Here is a 20,513-nt window from a genome sequence, read left to right as displayed (position 1 = left end):
GGGGACTAAGCTGCTTTTTAGTACTACTTGTCACCCCCAAACTAATGGACAAACTGAAGTAGTCAATAGAACATTGTCTACTATGCTTAGGGCTGTTATGAAGAATAACAAGAAAATGTGGGAAAAATGCTTGCCTCATATTGAATTTGCTTATAATCGTTCATTGCATTCTACTACTAAGATGTGCCCTTTTGAAATTGTGTATGGTTTCCTACCTCGTGCACCTATTGATTTGTTGCATCTTCCATCTTCGGAGAAGGTTAATTTTGATGCTAAAGAACGTGCTGAATTGATTTTAAAAATGCATGAGTTAACTAAGGAAAACATTGAGCGTATGAATTCCAAATATAAACTTGCTGGAGATAAGGGTAGAAAACATGTTGTGTTTGCACCTGGAGATCTTGTTTGGTTACATTTGTGTAAGGATAGATTTCCTAATTTGCGCAAATCAAAGCTAATGCCACATGCTGATGGTCCTTTTAAGGTGTTAGAGAAAATAAATGATAATGCATATAAACTTGAGCTGCCTGCAGATTTTGGGGTTAGTCCCACTTTTAACATTGCAGATTTGAAGCCTTATTTGGGTGAGGACGATGAACTTTCGTCGAGGACGACTTCATTTCAAGAAGGGGAGGATGATGAGGACATCAATACCATTGTTACACCCACAGCCCCTGCTGCTATACATACTGGACCAATTACTAGAGCTTGCGCACGCCAATTGAATTATCAGGTACTTTCGTTTCTTGGTAACGATTCTAATGTTCATGAGAATATGATGCTGCCTAAATTGGATATATTTGTCTTGCTTACAAATGAAGGGCCTAGCTTGGACAGGAAAGATGAACCTTGGAACAAGTTCAAGCGTGGAGATGATGGCATGCACAAGGGGATCCAAAACGGAGTTACAAGTGATGATTTCAGGACTTTGAAGCCACCATAAGGACGAAATATACAAGATGCCACTTCATAAATTTCGTCCAAAGGCTATTTTAGGTGTCGCGTCACCTTATTATTGGGCCAGGCCCATGTATTTTCGAAATACTTAAGTATAGGCTGTTTTTAGATTCCGTATGTGTGGGGAAACAAGAGTTAGGGTTGGTTTCGGACCCCTCTTCCAAGGGCCACGAAATTCCCCCCTCTTCCTCCATATATACAGCCCTTCGGGCGTCGTTTAGACTTTGGGTTTTGTTTAGATTAAAAGTTCGCCATAGCTGCAACTTGCGTACTTCGTTTGTGTCCATCCAGAGGGGTCAGTGGATGTCCGCTCCTCAGTAACCCTACTACCATCCAGGATATTGATCGACTACCAAGCTAGGCCAAAAGCCTAAGCTTGGGGGAGTACGTGTTCTCACCTACATTACATTCATGTTCACTTATCTCATTTGCCGGTGTTCATACTTTTTCATTGTAGCATCCATGCTTAGATTTTTTTTGATTTCTTCTTGTGTGTTTGAAAAACTTTAGAAAAACCAAAAAAATTAGTTGTAGCTAATTTACTTTCTGTGCATGCTTAGTAGTAATATTAAAAAGAAAATCCAAAAAGATTTCCTTATTCTTCTTTTGCTTATTGGGAGCTTTCCCGTGTAAATAGTTTTTCTCGTTTTTGCCTTTCCCCTTTCATTTGCTTGTCCAAGAAAACCAAAAACTTCAAAAATATTTCAGTGTGTTTCTCTGAATTTCTTTTCTTTTTGTTAGAGTCATATAGAGGAGAAGACCACGATGAAAATGTTGAGTGACTCTCATATGAATAACTGTTGATCTAATAAAGAGCCCATTTTACCTTGTCTTCTCTTATTGAATAAAATGTTTTGCAGTTTTCAACTTAGTCCATGGCACTCTTGCAATATTATTATATTCATATCGTTCGGTCGTGCAAGTGAAAGGCAGTAATGACAATATTCGATGAACTGGCCATGGCAGAGAGAAACTGGTATGAACTCGACTTGTTCTTTTTATGTAAATATGTTTAACCTAGTATCCATGATTCAGCCCATTATGATTAAACATGTTTGCAATAACAATTAGAGATTATAGTTTCTCATGCCATGCATAAGCAGGTGGGAGTGAATAATGATTTATCTTGGATATCAGCATTGCATTAAAGTGATTGTGATGTAGTATGATGATATGGTATCCTCCTCTGAATGTTCGAGTGGCTTGACTTGGCACATGTTCATGCATGTAGTTAAATCAAAACCAACATAGCCTCTATGATATTTATGTTCATGGTGATCATATCCTACTCATGCTAGTGTCCAATGTTACTTATGCATAATGCATGGTTATGATCATTGTTGCTCTCTAGCTGGCCCCTTCTCAGTCTAATTGCTAGCCTTTGCCTGTACTAAGTGGGAATTCTGCAACCTTGAACCCAAAGTTATTTCAGATGAGTCCACCATACCTACCTATATGCGGTATTACCCTGCCGTCCTAAGTAAATTTGCATGTGCCGCCTCTAAAAACTTCTAAAAAAACATCCTTTTTGTGTGACCGGATTGTTCATGGAACGACAGGAGGTGGTCGGTATCTTCCATGCTAAGCGGGTTATTCTCAGGTCGAGTGTTTATTCACTCGCCATCGCACGAGAAAAGGGCGATAATAGGGATTCCCAGTCCCAAACTCAAAAATGCAAATAATTAAACAAAACTCCCCCGAGACTGTTGTTGGTTTGGACGACACCCGTTGTTTTGGACAAGCCGTGGAATGTGATTGTTGGTGGAGGGGGGGTAAGCCTTTACTTTTATCGCTTGGGAACGACCACTAGCGTGCTTAGCATGGAAGATATTGATAACTGATGGTCGTGAAGTAAATGAGAAGGGTGCATGTCTCAAAATATCATTTATCTCTGTTTTAAAAACATTCATCGCTTCCCTGTGCGAAGGGACTATCTATGTACTTTTATGTTGTGTCATCACCTTCTAAAACAAGCGCTAGAACCTGAGAGCACAGTTGTCATGACTTATGCATTGTGTGTAGCTAATGTGGGGTACATCATGACTGGATCTTTTCTACCATGAATTACAATGTTTAGTCGCTGCTTGAACTTTGGAGGTGCTCTACATTTATGTTTTGGGGTCTCAGAAAGGGCTAGCGAGATACCACTATTGTCATATTATATCATGGTTTTTTGACAACGTGTTGCTATTTGAGATGTCTTATTATTGCTCGCTAGCTGATTATATCATTGATATGAGTTAATATAATCTTTAAGAGTTATTGTCAGCATGGTTAGTTATAATGTTGGCTGAAAACCTGGGTGCTTCTTAAGCTTATTTATGCAAACAAGAGCAAAAGAGTTCGTAAAAGTTTTCTTTTTCACTTTGAGTTTATCAACTGAATTGCTTGAGGACAAGCAAAGGTTTAAGCTTGGGGGAGTTGATACGTCTCCAACGTATCTACTTTTCCTAACACTATTCCTCTTGTTTTAGACTCTAATTTGCATGATTTGAATGAAACTAACCCCGGACTGACGCTATTTTCAGCAGAACTACCATGGTGTTGTTTTTGTGCAGAAATAAAGGTTCTCGGAATGGAACGAAACTTCGCGAGGAATTTTTATATAATAAATAAGAATTTCTGGAGTCAAGACCTGCCGGAGAGGGGCACCTGGGTGGGCACAACCCACCAGGGCACGCCCAGGTGGGTTGTCCCCACCTGGTGGCCCCGCAGACCCTGAAACTGACGCTATAAAATCCTATTTTTCTAGAAAAAAAATCAGAGAGAAAGAATTATCGCGATCCACGAGACAGAGCCGCCGCCACCTCCTGTTCTTCATCGGGAGGCCAGATATGGAGTCCGTTTGGGGCTCCGGAGAGGGGGGTCTTTGTTCTTCGTCATTGCCAACCCTTCTCCATCGCCAATTCCATGACGCTCCCGTTGGGAGTGAGTAATTCCTTCGTAGGCTCGCTGATCGGTGAGGAGTTGGATGAGATTCATCATGTAATCAAGTTAGTTTTGTTAGGGCCTGATCCCTAGTATCCACTATGTTCTTAGTTTGATGTTGCTATGACTTTGCCATGCTTAATGCTTGTCACTTTGGGGTCGGGTGTCATAATTTCAGATCTGAACCGTTTATGTTATCACCATTATATCTATGTTCTAGATCCGATCTTGCAAGTTATAGTCATCTACTACGTGTTATGATCCGGCAATCCCAGAGTGACAATAGTCGGGACCACTCCCAGTGATGACCGTAGTTTGAGGAGTTCGTGTATTCACTATGTGTTAATGCTTTATTCCGGTTCTCTATTAAAAGGAAGCCTTAATATCCCTTAGTTTCCAATATGGCCCCCGCTGCCATGGGAGGGTAGGACAAAATATGTCATGCAAGTTCTTTGCATAAGCACGTATGACTATTTACGGAATACATGCCTACATTATATTGACGAACTGGAGCTAGTGCCGTATCGCTCTAGGTTATAACTGTCTCATGATGAATATCATGCAACAAGTCACCGATCCAATGCCTACGAATTTATCTTATATTGTTCTTGCTAAGTTACTATTGCTATCACACTTGCTACAAAATTATTGTTATCACCATTATCGTTGTTGATGCTGCTACTATTATCAAAACTATCATACTACTTTGCTACTAATCACCTTGCTGCAGATAATTAATCTCCAGGTGTGGTTGAATTGACAACTCAGTTACTAATACCTTCAAATATTCTTTGGCTCCCCTTGTGTCGAATCTATAAATTTGGGTTGAATACTCTACCCTCGAAGACTGTTGTGATCCCCTATACTTGTGGGTTATCACTATGCATCTCCTAGATAGATCTTGCGTGAGCGTAGGAATTTTTTTGAATTGCATGCTACGTTTTCCAACATCCATTGGATTGAATATAGATCTAATCAATTCTTCATCCCATTCTCCATTTGTCAGATCAATTAGGTCCGGTACCTTGAAGATTAAAATTTGACCCCTAGGAGTTATTATATGACAGTCTGGACTAGATGGAATCCACGAACCAGTCCAAATATTAACCTTGCTATCATCATCAATGCGCCAAATGTGGCCCCTTTTAAAAGTTTGCGGCCCCGCTACCAAACTTTGCCAAGTAAAAGAGGAGCATTTTTTGGGCCAACCAATAATAAATTGCCATCTGGATGGTACTTAACACGCAACACCTTAGCACATAGAGAATCTGGACTAGCTATGAATCTCCAACACTGCTTAGCTAGCATGGCCAAATTAAAGGAGTGAAGGTCTCGAAACCCCATCCCTCCCATCTTCTTTGGATTACATAGCTTCCACCATGCATACCAATGCATAATTTTCTTATATCCATCCCCTCCCCACCAAAACTGTGCTATAAGATCCGTTATGTCCTTACAGACCCCCTTGGGAATATTAAACACCGACATGGCAAACACATGAATAGATTGAGCAACTGCTTTCAACAATAATTCTTTACATCCCATTGATAAAAAGCTTGGCCATCCAAACACAAATTCTTTCTCTGATTCTCTCAACAAATTCTTGAAGCAATCACTCCTATCTACTCCTACCAGAGCCGGTAAGCCTAAATATTTATCTAAGAGTGCTTCAGTGTCAATATGTAATTCTTGATAAATTTCTGCCCTCACCACCACACCGGTATTAGGGCTAAAGAATATGCTTGATTTTGATCTACTCACCAGTTGGCCAGAGTTAGTGCAATAATCATCTAGTGCTCGTTGTAAGGAAGCTGCATTTAACATATCCACTGTCATGAGGATTAGGGAATCATCAGCAAATAAAAGGTGTGAGACTGATGATGCATTTCTACACACCATGAGTGTATGCGCGTGTATATGAGCGCTGACGTCTGTACTATGTTCAAAACCCCCATCAATGCCACCAGCTTCTTCAAATTGTAGTATACTAGATAAATCTTCTACACACAGAAGAAATAAGTACGGGGATAAATGGTCTCCTTGTTGGAGGCTTCTTGTTGGTGTGACTCCTTCTATCTCTTGGGAATTATACCGATTGTGTATTTCATCGAAGAAACACAATTCATAATTAAATTCAGCCACTAGTCATTAAAACCCAACTTCAGCATCATATTCCTCAAAAGACTCATTCAACTCTGTCATATGCTTTATGCATGTCCAACTTGACGTCACAGTGCCCTGGTTACCCGTTTCTCTTGTTCTTGATTTTATGGACGCACTCATAAGCTACCAATATATTATCTGTTACTAATCTACCAGACACAAAAGCACTCTTTTTTTTGAACGATCTCAGGCAAAATGGTCTTCAGTCGATTAGCAAGCATCTTAGAGATTATCTTGTAGATAACATTACAAAGGCTTATAGGACGAAATTGAATAATCGATTCAGGAGAATCAACTTTAGGTATCAAAACCACCACAATATTATTCCACCCCTCCGGGATCATACCCAAGTCGAGTGCGTGAAGAACTTCATGAGTAATATCGTCCAAGAAGACATGCCAATATTTTTTTATAAAAGATAGCATGTAGCCCATCCGGCCCCGAGGCCTTAAGATCACCAATACTATCAATGACATTTTTAACCTCCACCGATGAATAAGGATTAAGCAACATCTCATTCATTTGGACAGTAGCTTTTTCTTTCACTTTTGCAAGGAGGATCTCTCTCATACACCTCAGGTGAAGAGATTATTGAAATAAGAATGAATGAGAGGATTAATCGCACTTGTACCAATTAGCCGCTGGCCCATGCCATTTTCTAGACGGGAAATTCTGTTACGTTTTCTTCTGACGTATGCAAAACTATAAAAATAATCCCGTGTTGCGATTCCTAAACTTCAGCCAACTCACCCTTGATCTTCATACAAAGAAAGTATGGTACATCCATTGTAGAGCATTGGGTGCGCAACAATTTTGAAGGGCTCTGCTCCGAGTAACACCTCCACGTTAGCGAAACACATAGGATGGATTTGAAAAGAAATACTCTAGGCCTCTTTTGGTTCATAGGATAGGATTATCATAGGAATAAGAATCTTGTAGGAAATGAGATGACATGTATCTCAAATCCTATGGCCTCCTTTGGTTTTGGTTTAGAGGAATTTTATAGAAATTCTAGAGGATAGGATTCTTATAGGATTTTTTCCTTTAGAGCCCTTTGGTTCATAGGAATGGATTCCTATTCCTACATAGGATTGGTTCCTATCCTCCACATTTCATAGGAAAATAAAAAAGAGCCTAGACTCAATGGAAAAATTCCTTTGGTGTCAACCAAATGACATCTTGTTTCTTATTCTTACTCATAGGATTTGAGATACATGTCATCTCATTTCCTACAAGATTCCTATTCCTATGATAATCCTATCCTATGAACCAAAAAAAGCCTTCGAGTAGGAATAGGAAAACACCAAAGGAATTTTTCCATTGAGTCTAGTCTTTTTTTTATTTTCCTATGAAATATGGAGGATAGGAACCAATCCTATGTGGGAATAGGAATCCATTCCTATGAACCAAAGGGCTGTAAAGGAAAAAATCCTATAAGAATCCTATCCTCTAGAATTCCTATAAAATTCTTCTAAACCAAACCAAAGGAGGCCGTAGATGAACGCGTAATTTAGTTTGAGGACCTTCAGTTGTTTTGTTTTCGAGGGGAAGACCTTCAGGCTGGACGCTTCGCCGCTTTGGAAGTTTGATGAGGACGGAAGTGAATTGTCCCAACAAGTTTGAGGGGTATCGATCGTGCTAGGGATTTGAGTGGAAGATTTGATCATCGCGTTCCAGGAGAGCAGAGCGGGCTGAGCGATTCGGATCGCTCTCCACCTTCCGCCGCCGTCCCCCTTCCTCCCCCCGATCCCCAATCCAATGGTGCTGGTCCTAGCGCTGGGGGATCTGCACATCCCGCACCGTGCGCCCGACCTGCCCGCCAAGTTCAAGTCCATGCTCGTCCCGGGCAAGATCCAGCACATCATCTGCACCGGGAACCTCTGCATCAAGGTCAGTCTCCTTTTATCCCCGTGATACATGCTCGATGCCGCGTGCGCGTGATTGCTGCTGGATCGCGGTGTCTCTGGTCTGTCAAATCTGGTTGACCGACTACGACTAGTTCGTGAAGCCATGCTTATTGGTTGTTAGACAAATTTTGTTCCTTGTTCAGTTATTATTGGGTGTCGCCGTGTTGATTTTCGGACCAACGGCACCCGTCCTGGGCATGTGGACTGATTATCGATCGGCATAAGCTTGCTTGTCTGTATGATGCGGTTTTGCAGTAGACGTGTGGGGGATTTGAGCTTCGGAGGGAGTAGGCATGAGACAATAGTTTCCTCTCTTGGTTCGTTATTTACGCAGTTTTTTTTTTCATTCTGTATAAATATCACGCCTATCTCTCAGAACTATGCAGGCGGTGGTAGAAATTTGTATGATCATCATGTATCTTCCCATTCTGAAAAGTACCACGCTTACTCACAGAACGATGCATGTGCTTATATAAGTTCTTACTTTTCAAGTCATGTAAACTGCAGGCTATATTATGCCCTGGACTGGTATTGAGAAACACAAGCAATAAATGTAAAACAGAAAAGGGAGGGTTCTTCTCCACAGTCCTATCTTCCCTTAACATCACGGCAGACAAATGCAACCTTCGCTGCCCCTGACCTCCCACCAGCCACCACTATCCTCTCAGGAACTTAGGCCATGACATAATCTCTAAATTTAAATACAAGAAATCATATTAGAAAAACTACAAAATTGTTTTCTTTCTCTGTAGTAGACTAGTAGTTTGGTGGTCATGTTTTCTTTGATCAAAACATACATGGTATCTAAAGGGTACTGCTTACTTTTTATATTGGAGCAGCTATAATAAATTTTAGTTCCACCAATCCTGAATGTACCTTTGGTTCCAAATAATTAACTGAAATATTATTAAATCATCGTTTCTCTTTGTTCTTATTGCTCAATTATCATTAGTTTATTTATTGTCTGATTGCTTAGAGTAACTTATTTTACAAAAAAAGTATCTAAACTTATTCCCACCATGCCCAGTTTATGAAATTTTCCTGAAACTTATTGAAAGGGTAATCACAATCTCTGTTCCTTTGAAAATATGGATCAGAAAGAAGAAAGATAACATTAGTGCCCACCTAGTCTTTGAATGAGCCAGCGTGAAGATTTTTTTTACCAAGCTGCTGACAATAGTACATCTATCTCATGGAGTTTTATTATTGTTTTGCAAATTTTAATTCTCTGATGATTTTTTCTGATTGAATGATTGTTGCGCTTCGCATTTTTTTGTGATGGTCCATTAACATCAAGTTTTATCTACTTGCACCTGTTTTTGCGAGCTGAAACGGTTTCCAGTTTTTTTCCCAATGAACACTTAAGGCATAGTACACCATGTATAGGTTTTAACCAATTTTATCATCATCTTATTTTTCATACCATATGCTTTCTACATGTCAATCCCAAACACATCAATTTCAAAAGTTGTATGGTATTGTTTATGTTAGTCTTGTTGCACTGTCGATGCTATATTGACCTGTAAACTGAAATGAACCAACACATTTGTCATTATGGATTGCATCCTGAGGCTATCTTGTGATTCAGACACTAATATTTTGGCTTGCCAAAAACACTAGAGTGCCACTAGAATGCCTTAAACCTAGGTGTTTGGTAAGCATGTGATGCTATATCTTAATGCCTTATTAATTAATGATGAAGCAACAGGAATTTGGGTGGTTGCGTGTCAAACTAATTGAAAGCCATGTGAAAAGTAACAAAGAGAAGTCGATGTATTATTCAATAGGATTATGGATGTGAACCTGTGAAGTGTTGGGTCATGATGCTCAACATCGCAGACTATTTGTTGCTTTTCAACTATTTTGTATGACTAGTAAGCATGCACGTGCAACGCATGGCTGATCAGCATGTTATTTTATATCCTAACTGAGCTTCTTGGCACCAGCGTTTTCAAGCATGGAGCGACATTTAGTTTCCCTAGCTGCATCTGATATCATGGGGGATGGACACCACAAAAATCGAACCAAGAAAAGCAAGATAAAAAGAAGTCTTACAAGGATACAAACCCAAACTTCACAAGATAGCGAAGGCAGCCGGAGGTGAGGTGTAAGGTGGATGCGCTTCTTCGGCCGCCTTCAATAACCCAGTCGCACTCATTTGCTAGATACACTTAGCTGCACTGGATGATACAAATACATGGACTAAAGGGGCTAGTCCAATTAATTGGGACAAACCCAAGCAGATATTACCGAGTTATATCCAGACGCTGGGCAATGATGCTTATTGTAGATCTTTTATATGATGAAAGCACATGTTTCCTCAAAAAAAAAGATGAATGGACAACTTCCATTTATCATAATGGCTGTTCAGATTAGCAACTCCAAAGCCTTTACAAATCCTCATAGTGCTCAGCTCCACTAAAATAAGTTGATGCATGAGAAATAACATTGACTATTTCTTTATGGAAACAGCTAACCAACAAAAAAAATGTTTTGAAGATAACCATGTTCACAACATGATGCTCCTTCCCTCCGAGAGTTGCCACCAAGAAAGCAAATTAATTTTTTATACAAAGCTTGTTAATGCCCCGTTAGACGCCAATACTACATCAGGTTGAGAACTGCTATACCTTCTGTCTTCAACAAGTCAAAAACTTCTTCCTTGTTGCACATACCCAACAGCAGTAGCAATAATCAACTCGCCATACTTTCAACAATCACACCCAAACCTCAACTTTGCTTGTTGGATCAAAGGAGCCCTCAATATTTACCAGTAAAATGAAGACGGTTTATTATCTCTATAAGCTAGACATTAATCTATATTTTGGGGGAAACACGTTATGTGCTCTTTATCATTTTACAAGTGTAAAAATTACATTCAAAGTGAACGCAGCCCCAAATGAAAAGGAGAGGCACTTGGCACACCAGAAGAGTGGTGTATGTTTCACCAGAAGCAAGATCTGCACAGTTTGCACGCCATGGCACAAACAAGTTAGACACATAAATCCAAGATGTAACCCGCAAGCAAACAATGAATTCGTTATCCAGTACATATATGAAGACACTATCTGCTAGGAATTTCCTGTGGAAAATGCGAAGACCGTCACTTCTACTTCATTACAAAGCTAATATTTGTTCCAAGGATAACAATAACTGAAATGCAATATCAGTACTACATGCCTACTATTTGTGGTTGGTAGAAAAAAGCACAACTACATACTCCATTTAGGCTTCATTGTTTCCCCTCTCCTCCATGCTATATAATATGGAGTCGGAAGGCAGGAGCAAGAACTGCAAGAAAACTTGTACCTGACCTGGAAGATATTTGCCCGTTTGGTGAGAACTCAATTTTCACTGAATCCAATTCTTCAAAATCTTGCACTGATGCCTCTTGAAAAAGGCTTGATGATGCAGCACGTACAAAGCATAATTTCTAAAATGAAGTAGGATAATGGAGCGCAAGTACTGGAATTGCAACAGCATGCACGCCGCAAGTATTCAGGCATTGCAGTGCATAAAAGGATATTAAATTGGAAAATGCAATTCAGAATAGTACATTAGTGTAACTTACTGCATGAGAGAAAAAAACAACTTGGATTTGTCAAAAGTACAGAGAATGAATAGGCAAGAGCAGTGGGGAAAGACTCACCTGTCTGCTCATAGCTTACGATGGTATGGGCATTAGTTAAAATGATAATCTAAATATTTCGATAGCTGTGAAAGAGGAGGTACACAATACATTAAGATGCGGTGAACGAGCTGATACCTGCGTTTCAAGAAACGGTAATAGTCTTGGGTTGCTGCACCCTTTATTGATCGTCCCCAAAAGAACAAGATAATACAAAAATCACAGTAGAGATATACGTTGGTCTCTGCCTAAGCATGCTAGGCATGATGCATGCATCATATTTCATATATGCAAGTGGAAAACAGTGGAAAACACCCACGTACATCTTCAACAAAAAGATGTTGCCTAGATAGAATGTTTTGCATGGCAAATCCAATACGTAAACTGCAAGCAAACAATGAAATGAGTTTGGTGATAATATCAAAGCTCTATCCAGTCACCAAAATGCACAAAGAAAATCAAACGCTTCTGGCCAACTGTCATCGTTCAACTGAGTCTCGTACTGCGTGGGCGCTCGCCTGGGAAAGAAGATTAGCAGCGAGAAAGGACCGAAGGTGCAGATATGTCACTGTGAGAGAAAAAAATAGTATTAGAGAGAGACAGAAAATGTACCTACAGGTTGCATTCGTATTCGACTGGTTTTGGGGTGGATCTATTGGTCCGCGTGTTCCAGAACATGGATGGTCGCACCGTCCCTTCTCCATTGGATGCAGCTGATCACCAGGCACCAGCACCAGCACCAGCACCAGCAGACGATTGACGATGGAGGCCGCCTGCCGGCATTGGCGTAATTCCAGCACATCTTGGTCCTTGGCAGCATACCAACAGGCGCGGCGGCGAGGGAGGACTGCAGGGGGAGGAGCACCTACCCAAGAACAGCAGGAACGAAACGGCAGAATCGACGGCCAACGGCATCGATACATCGGGGGCGAACCGTGACCTAAGGATACGGCGAGCAAGGGCGGAGAAAGGTAGACTTGGAAGCTTGGAGGCCAGAGAGTCGTGCGGGGAGGAGATGTAGCGGGCGGAGCAGCACACGGGACGGCGGCAGCGAAACCCTATCGCTGGTGCATGCTCCACACATTCCTCATCTCTTCTCTCCAGCTAATCCTCCCTTCTTTTGCGTGGTAACAAATCCTCCCTTTTAATTCGCCATTAATACCTGAGCAGGCCGAACCAATCCATGTGAACGCCATATTGCTGAATCGTGGGCTATGCGGCTGCATGCAGGCCACTAATCACGGGAATCAATTTATTTTTTGGTCACGCAGCGAAACATTCCGTTCGCTCGCTTGATACATGGCAGCGTTCTCGTCCACTCTGGTAAACTGCTAATCGTACACAGGTGAGGGTTCATTTTTATGTGGACGGTTAGATATAATTAGATGGGCTGGATCGTGAGGTGGTATTTTATTTTGATTGTCCTGTATACATGTTTTCGGGTGCGCTTAGGGAAGAATATATTTGCTCGTTTAATAGTAAGTAGAGATGACTGGCTAACCATCTTTGTGAAGAAATAGTTGACTTTGTACCATTTCATGTAGTGATTTTTGTTTCCTTGTGGCTGGGTATTGCACCTATTAATAGGGTGTTAATAATGTTTTCTTGTATGGACTGTAATTTTTTGTTTTGATAAAATATTAACTCATAAATTTCTCAACGTTCTTCTAGGAAGTTCACGACTACCTTAAAAGCCTCTGTCCTGATCTCCACATTACCAGAGGTGAATATGATGAGGATGCTCACTACCCAGAGACTAAAACAGTTACTATTGGTCAGTTCAAGCTAGGGCTATGCCATGGCCATCAGGTTCGCTCTAAATTGATAATTTTGTTTTGCTCTTTTAATTTCTGTCATGCTCATTGTTGGAGAAAAAAATATTCATGGCCTTTTTTGGTTGTCGAAAGTCAACAGTTAATACCTTGAATTGGAGTTCTTGTTGTTGACAAATTATAAGCACTTTTTTAATGCCGTACACCTCAGAAACATGGTCGAGTTTTTATCACTAGCATGTTTGTCATTTTCTCTTGTTGGCATGGTCTGTTGCTGTAATAATTATTAGGTGATGTTTTGTTCAAGAGCTGTAGTGTTAGTTCAATTGTAGTAGGATTACAGGGAGGTGGGTAATGCATGGTTGACGCAGTGGTTCAATCAGGGAAATGGTTTTAGATCCCATGTGTTCTGTTGAGGAAGTGGTATAATAAGAGTTACCGGAATCACATACCAATGTAGTGCGATTCTGGTGGGATATTGCTGAACCAATAGCTTCTTAGTGTATTGTAGTGTGGGCATTTTTTATAGGATTAATAAATAGTTAATTTAATATGAGTTCACGTATCAGAAAGATAAATGCTCAACACAATTTGCTTTTCTTCTGCCTCTCTATTATGGCAGTATAATTTGCTCTTATATTTTCAGTGAGAAATGTTTACTAACTACTAGGATCAGATCCTTAACAATTAAACATACATATCTATGCCATATGATCATAGTTGTCACTTGGAAGGTCAACTGTCTTACTGTTCTCCTACCGAGTCGCACAAATTGTAACAAGCGACGATTGCTGTTACCGGCGAATTGGTTGAGATGTTGCAATCTAGATGCTGTCGTGTGTTCAAATGATCCAGGGTTCATTGAAGGACCAAAGGTGTCCTTCAAAGTTCGATGAGTGATGGACCTTATGTGGTTTAGCATTGACTTGAGTAATGGAGTGAACGAGGGTGCACACAATTTTCTTTCCACATATTTCCGCATCCAATATTTACATCCAAGCAATAGATTGATAAAAAATGTCCATGAAGTGATCTGATACCTCCTATATTAGGGATATCAAGCACACTCAGTACATTGAACTTTCACCTTTGCAGAGTCATGCATGATGCATGATACTCCCTCCGTTCCTAAATATTTGTCTTTCTAGAGATTTCAACAACTGACTACATACGGAGCAAAATGAGTGAATCTACACTCTAAAATATGTCTATATACATTCGTATGTGGTAGTCCGTTTGAAATCTCTAAAAAGACAAATATTTAGGAATGGAGGGAGTAGTTCATTGTTGGTTTGTTGTGTCTACTTTATTCACCTGCACCATATCATGCACACCACCGACAATTTTGAGTATGCCAATGTCTCTTATGTTCTACTAAAAGTCGTCTTCAAATGTAATTTGCCAACAACCTTTTTTTCTCCCAAGAAATCACAAAAGCCTTGTTTCATTGCATTGATAGAAAGGAGAGTCTGTACAAGCCCAAAGATGAGCAACACCTAGAGAATACTACCCGACGGTCATAGTTGCTAGGCAAGGTAAATGCTGGAAGCAAAGCCACCAGACCCCTCACACTTGTCAGTGGCCATTGCCTGCCCTCTGTATTGAATGTGTCAAGTAGGTGTGTCAAGTTGAGCCACACCTTGTCGAAGATGATCGCGTTTTGACCAAGGTCCGAAACACCTAGGCGGTTTGTCAAGTCTTTCGGGTCTTCTTTTGCATGCCCCGAAACTACTGCAAAGGCATGGTGGCCAGGACCAACTTGACCAAGGTGAGGCGCCCCGCCTTTGCCATCATGGATGCCCAGGCGGTTTGCGATCATGTCTTCCAAAGGTTGGAAAGCCTTACACGAGGACTTCCTGAGCCTGAGTGGGATCCTGAGGTACTTATTCAGGAAAGGAGCTAGCTGACACTCCATCACCGATTTCTTCTCCAAGGCCTCCTCCTAACACCTAACGGGGGACACCGAACATTTGGCAAAGTTGGTGTGCAACCCCGAAGCGTGCGCATGCAAGCTACGGACAATGAACAACTTCACCCTATCCGTGTGGTAGAAGATGACAACATCGTCCGCGTACAGGGAGATGGAGTTGTCAGGAGGCGTGTTGCTAGGCAACGGAGCAATCCGAACTCTCTTATAACCTAGCAAAAAACCTGTTGAGAGTGTCTATCACCAACACAAACAACATAGGGGAGAGCGGGTTCCCCTGCTACATGCCCCTATGATGCCAGACCAGAGGCCCTGGTTCACCATTGAGCATCACTCCTGTGCTATCAGTGGACAGGAGTATGGCAATCCACTCAGGGAAGCGCTGGCCAAAGCCTACCCGCTGAAGTACCTCAAATAGAGCCCACAACACCGAGCTGAATGCATGAGCGATATCCAACTTGAGCATGGCACGCGACTCACCCATCTGCTGCACCATGCAGATATCTTGCCGTCTGCTGAACCAACATGAAATTATCATGAATGCAACATTTCTTGATGACCGTGCATTGGTTCTCCTCAACCAAGCCCCCCAATCTGGGAGGCAACCTGCTAGCCAACGTCTTGGCCACCACCTTGGCAAAGATGTGTATGAAGCTGATGGGGTGGTAGTCCCGAAGGGTCGATGGATCTGATGTCTTGGGCAACTGGATTAGCAGGGCTTGGTTTAGACCATGGAAACCCTGCCCACGCAACGAGCGCAACTTGGTGAAGGCTACCATGCATCATCCTTCACGGTTCCCACAACAAGATCGCAGGACCTCCACAGTGAATCTGTCTGGCCCTGACGCCTACCCCCGCAACAGCTGACAAACCACCTCCTAAGCTTCCTCGTTAATGGGGTCGTCGAGGCTGGCCAAGTTCTCCAAGCATGACCCTGGTAATTCTAGGTTCAGTGAGAACTCGCAGCCCTCATTTGTGCCAAGAAGCATGTTGAAGTGATCGAAGTTAGCCTTGGCCATAGTCGCGTGGTTAGAAACCACCGCTTCGTCGGCAACAAGGCTGTGGATCACTTGCTTTTGCTTTTTGTAGGAGGTTGGTGTCACCCTCAGCCAACCAGGCAATCTTCCAACGTTGCCTAGCCATGATGCAAAGCGAGTCCTAGGTAGGCGTGCTTCAGCCTAGCACGCAACTGGCGCTCAAGCTCCGAGAGCTGCCTCAACTCCATGGTAACATCGAAGCGGAAGATGAGCTCCCTGGCCAGCACAAGTGGTAGTTTGATACTACCCATCTGCTTGTCGTTCCAACTCCTCAACTGAAGAGTTTTGTTCTTAAGCCGCATGGCGAGGCGTCAAAACTGGTCGGGCTCATCGATCGCGGCCGCCCAACCCTCAACAACCGTCTTGTTGAATACAGGCTCCTTGGCCCCACAAGTCTCGAACTAGAAACGTCCTCTACAGGGAGGCCATGGTGTGCAATCCAGAAGGGGTAGTGGTCGGAGATAAAGGTGGGGAGACAGCGAGGCGAACAATTTGGGTGGAGCTCCTCCTAGTTCATCGTGCTCAAGCTTGACCAACACGGGAGCACCACACTCGTTAGACCACGTGTAGCGTTGACCATGAAGGTACAACTCTTTGAGCTCGCAAAATCATTTAGGTAGCAGCGCCCCTTGTGCGGCGGTGGAGGTTGTTACGTCCTCGTCGTGGTGGGTCATATTGAGGTCACTTCAAAGTACCCAAGGGCCCGGATGTATAGCTCTCACCTCTCGCATTTTGTTGAGGAAGACAATCTTGTCTGCATGCACTTGTGGTCCTTGAGACGCAAGTCAACCACCAATAATCCACTACGGCGCGAGACACAAGAGCTGTAAGAGCAACTCCAACGCGCCGACCCAAACGGACAACAATTGGACTGGACCCAAACGGACGCACGCTTTGTCCGTTTGGGTCGGCCAGGCGGATGTGCGCGTCCGCTTTTTGATTTGGGTCGGCTGGTGTGCCCAATGGAAGGCATACCCAATTTTGCCCATGTGTCCGAAATAAATTTAATAAAATACTGTAATTAAAATAAATGGCCAGTCAACCGCCGACCAAAGTCCTCTTAAACACTACTAGCACACATGCCCGTGCGTTGCCATGGGAGAAAAGTAAGTTGTCCATATCCTTGTGTAGGTGATGAGTGCCAATGGGTTGAGTGAGGCGAGATTCCAGCCTTCGGCACAAGATTTGTCAGATATCCTAGGGTGTCATTTGCACATGTTTCCCCGATTGGCGAGCATGACGACAATGCCAATGATCTAGGAGGACAGTCCGACCTGGAAATCACGAGCTCCTCATCACCCAAAACACATCCCGGTGTACCTTCTATTCAAGGTGGCTCGTCGGATCATAGTTGTCAGCTCTCAATCTAGAGCAAGGACACCATGGTGAGCTCGCCACACACTTGGAGCGGCTCCACCCTTCACATTCATTGGTCAATGTCATTGTCGATTGGGGGAAATCCATGAGAACTCGGCCATCTCATTTCCTCTTTCATCGCATCCCACATAAACCACAACTTCAAAATTGTAGTATTGTGGAGATTTTAAAACTCAGTAGTGGTATAGACATGGTACCACAAAAATATTATAGAAGAAGCTTTTTATGCAGCTATGACAACATGACAGTAAGGTGGTCACTTCATAATTAAAGTGCCCAACTAATGAAAGTTTTTTCACAACCAAAAGCACCGGCAATAGCACATGTTCCTCCAAAACTAAGGGGAACAATGCATCAAGCACACGCTGGAACCATTTCAAAACAGGTAAGACTGTAATTTAATGACGCTGGAACCATTTCAAAACAGGTAAGACTAATTTAATGACGTCGAACGGAAATGAAAAACCAACACCTGAGGATGGTTGCTTATGTAAGAACAGAAACGATGATAAACAAAAGAATAAACCATTTTCATAAATTTCCTAATACATGCAGATGAATAAAAGTTGGAAGGCCCAAATGGCATGCGTCAGGTGCTAAGGAAAAATAACCCACAAATACACATGCATCCTAGATGAAAGTGAATGCAAAAACATGAGGTGCAGCCGAAACCATCAACCAGATAAAGGAATAATCATAATATGCTTTATGGAATAATCTGGAGCCTGGACATGTTTATCATTGATCCAGACTAATCTCAAATGTGAATTTTTAGCTTATAAATACATGGTTGAATGACCACAGCAATTTTTTGACAGGAGGCAGTTTAGTGAAATATAATTGTTCATCTGCAGAGAAAGCTTGTCTGCTCATGCATTGAATGTATAAAGGCAAGTTTTCTTTTTTGGTGTGTGAGGGACTATGAACCGGTAAGTAGTTTGTGCATTCCTTCTGCTCGTCTAGCTGATAAGGAATTCCCTGTAGTCATTTTGCTACAGTAGACATGCAATGTAAGACCCCATGATTGTCAGCCGGGTTTGAAAGCTGTATGGCAGTCAATCTAACAGAATCTAAATGCAACTTGATTTGGCAGCTTAAAACCTCATTAAGTTCACTTACATGTATGTGGTGAACTTGCCATATAAAATTCTAAAGAAAAATTTGACCTTGTAAATCTCTAATACTTACATGTATGTGGTGAAAGTCAGACCTCGTAAGAACCAAGCACAAAACTGGTAAGCAGATACAGAGGTTGCTGCATATTTTTCCATAAATGATGGTCACACCAACTTACTTATGGGATAGACATCTGAATAAAGAGGCTCCGGTGGTGACTGGTGACGCACTTAATAGCACGGGACATTTAGTATCGACTAAGCTAGCTCTGAAGACGGCATTAAACTAAACACCATACATGGTTGCTATGGTTGAGCATGACAGAAAAAAAGGTGAGGGGATCAGGTTCTTGTTCTCACCATTGACCATTCATGGTAGCACTTGATGCACATATCATGGCTGAAGTTGGGCAGCACAACCCCTGCTGTTTTTTAACTCCACGCAGACCTCACACTCCTTGTCTGTCAGCGTCAATCTCGGAGACCGACCTCTTGCTCGCCACTAACTCCGAGCAAACTGCCCTCTGCTTGTCGCACCCCTTCGTTGCAGTCGCATGAGGGGAAAAAAATGTCACAGCTATAGACAGACAATGGGCATCAGTATCATAGGTCCAAACTCCAAACTGCAACATAAAGCTGCACAATTACCACAAGAACACAAGTGCAGTGACCACAATATGCCACCAATTCTTGAATCAAACCCCACAAACGCAAAGACTGAGCCTTGTAGCTGAGGAACCGAGGAGGCTGAGTGCGGCGGTGAGATTGCAGACCGTTCACTGAGTGGAGGAAGAGGAAGCAGTTTGCGTCGAGGCTATAGGACATCGGCATCTGCACAATACGCCTGTCATAGTCCCTCGAGTAGTCGGAGACGCGACGTTAACAATGCTGGCATGCTGGATGTCGGCCTTGATCACCTTGAGAGATTCCCTGAACGACCTCAGTGTAGCGGAGGGCACCGCCACCATCTCTCCCGCTCTCTTCCTCCGCAGCCACGACGCACTGCACTGCACTCACGACCACCATCCGAGCTGATTCTGCGCGCGCGGCCCAGCTGGCGGACGATTGCAGGGGGTCAACGCGGGCAAGCATCTTCTCCCGAGACGAACGAGGTGGCCATGGCCAATCTTGTGCGTCGCGGGGCAACGACAGGCGGTGGCGGCAGCTCCTCTGTGTGGACGTGGCCGTCGGCGGACAGATGGAGGCGGCCTCCCTCCTCCCGCGCGAGCACGGCGGCCGCCTTGTCGTCCTCCTCGCGTCCGCAGCCATCTCCGGCGCCGGGCACGTGGGGAGCCGATGGCGACGGGGAACCTTAGCAGCGGGAATTGACCTGGCAGGGAGTGGGGGAGGGCAGGGGGAGGTGTTTTATTTGTAGGTATAGAATTAACCATTAAAAAAACATAAGCGCCCGCACGCTGCCCTAGTTGTCCGCCTTGTCCTTGCCCTTGCCATTGTCGTCGTTGCCGGTGAGGTCAATGAAGACGGGAGGTGGCCCAACCCACTCAAACGCGGCTTGATAGGCCGCCAGGGCAGCCTCCTTCGGCGTCTGCTGCGGTGGCGGCATTGCAGCGAGGCGGGCCGCAGGCGCGCTATTCCTCCTTCTCGCGCTCCCTCTGCATGCGCCGCTCACCGTCGGCGCTCTCCGTCAGCGCACGTTGCGTCCAATGTTCGAGGCACGCGACCTCCTGTGCCGGTATCGCGC

The 20,513-nt window shown here is 43.1% G+C and overlaps 1 protein-coding gene across 1 annotated transcript in view; it reads left to right on the top strand.

Annotated features, from left to right (window-relative positions):
• The first annotated feature begins 7,685 nt into the window (after nucleotides 1-7,685).
• Nucleotides 7,686-20,513, top strand: part of LOC119316788 (vacuolar protein sorting-associated protein 29-like) — a 16,212-nt gene continuing 3,384 nt past the window's right edge. Inside the window, exons 1-2 of the mRNA XM_037591166.1 lie at nucleotides 7,686-7,938; nucleotides 13,255-13,392. Coding sequence (XP_037447063.1) covers nucleotides 7,807-7,938; nucleotides 13,255-13,392 — 270 coding nt within the window. The 5' untranslated portion in view covers nucleotides 7,686-7,806. The remainder of the gene's footprint in view (nucleotides 7,939-13,254; nucleotides 13,393-20,513) is intronic.

This window comes from Triticum dicoccoides, chromosome 6A (genome assembly GCF_002162155.2).
Source record: "Triticum dicoccoides isolate Atlit2015 ecotype Zavitan chromosome 6A, WEW_v2.0, whole genome shotgun sequence".
Classification (NCBI taxonomy): Eukaryota; Viridiplantae; Streptophyta; class Magnoliopsida; order Poales; family Poaceae; genus Triticum; species Triticum dicoccoides.
This window is presented reverse-complemented; position numbering and strand designations above follow the sequence as displayed.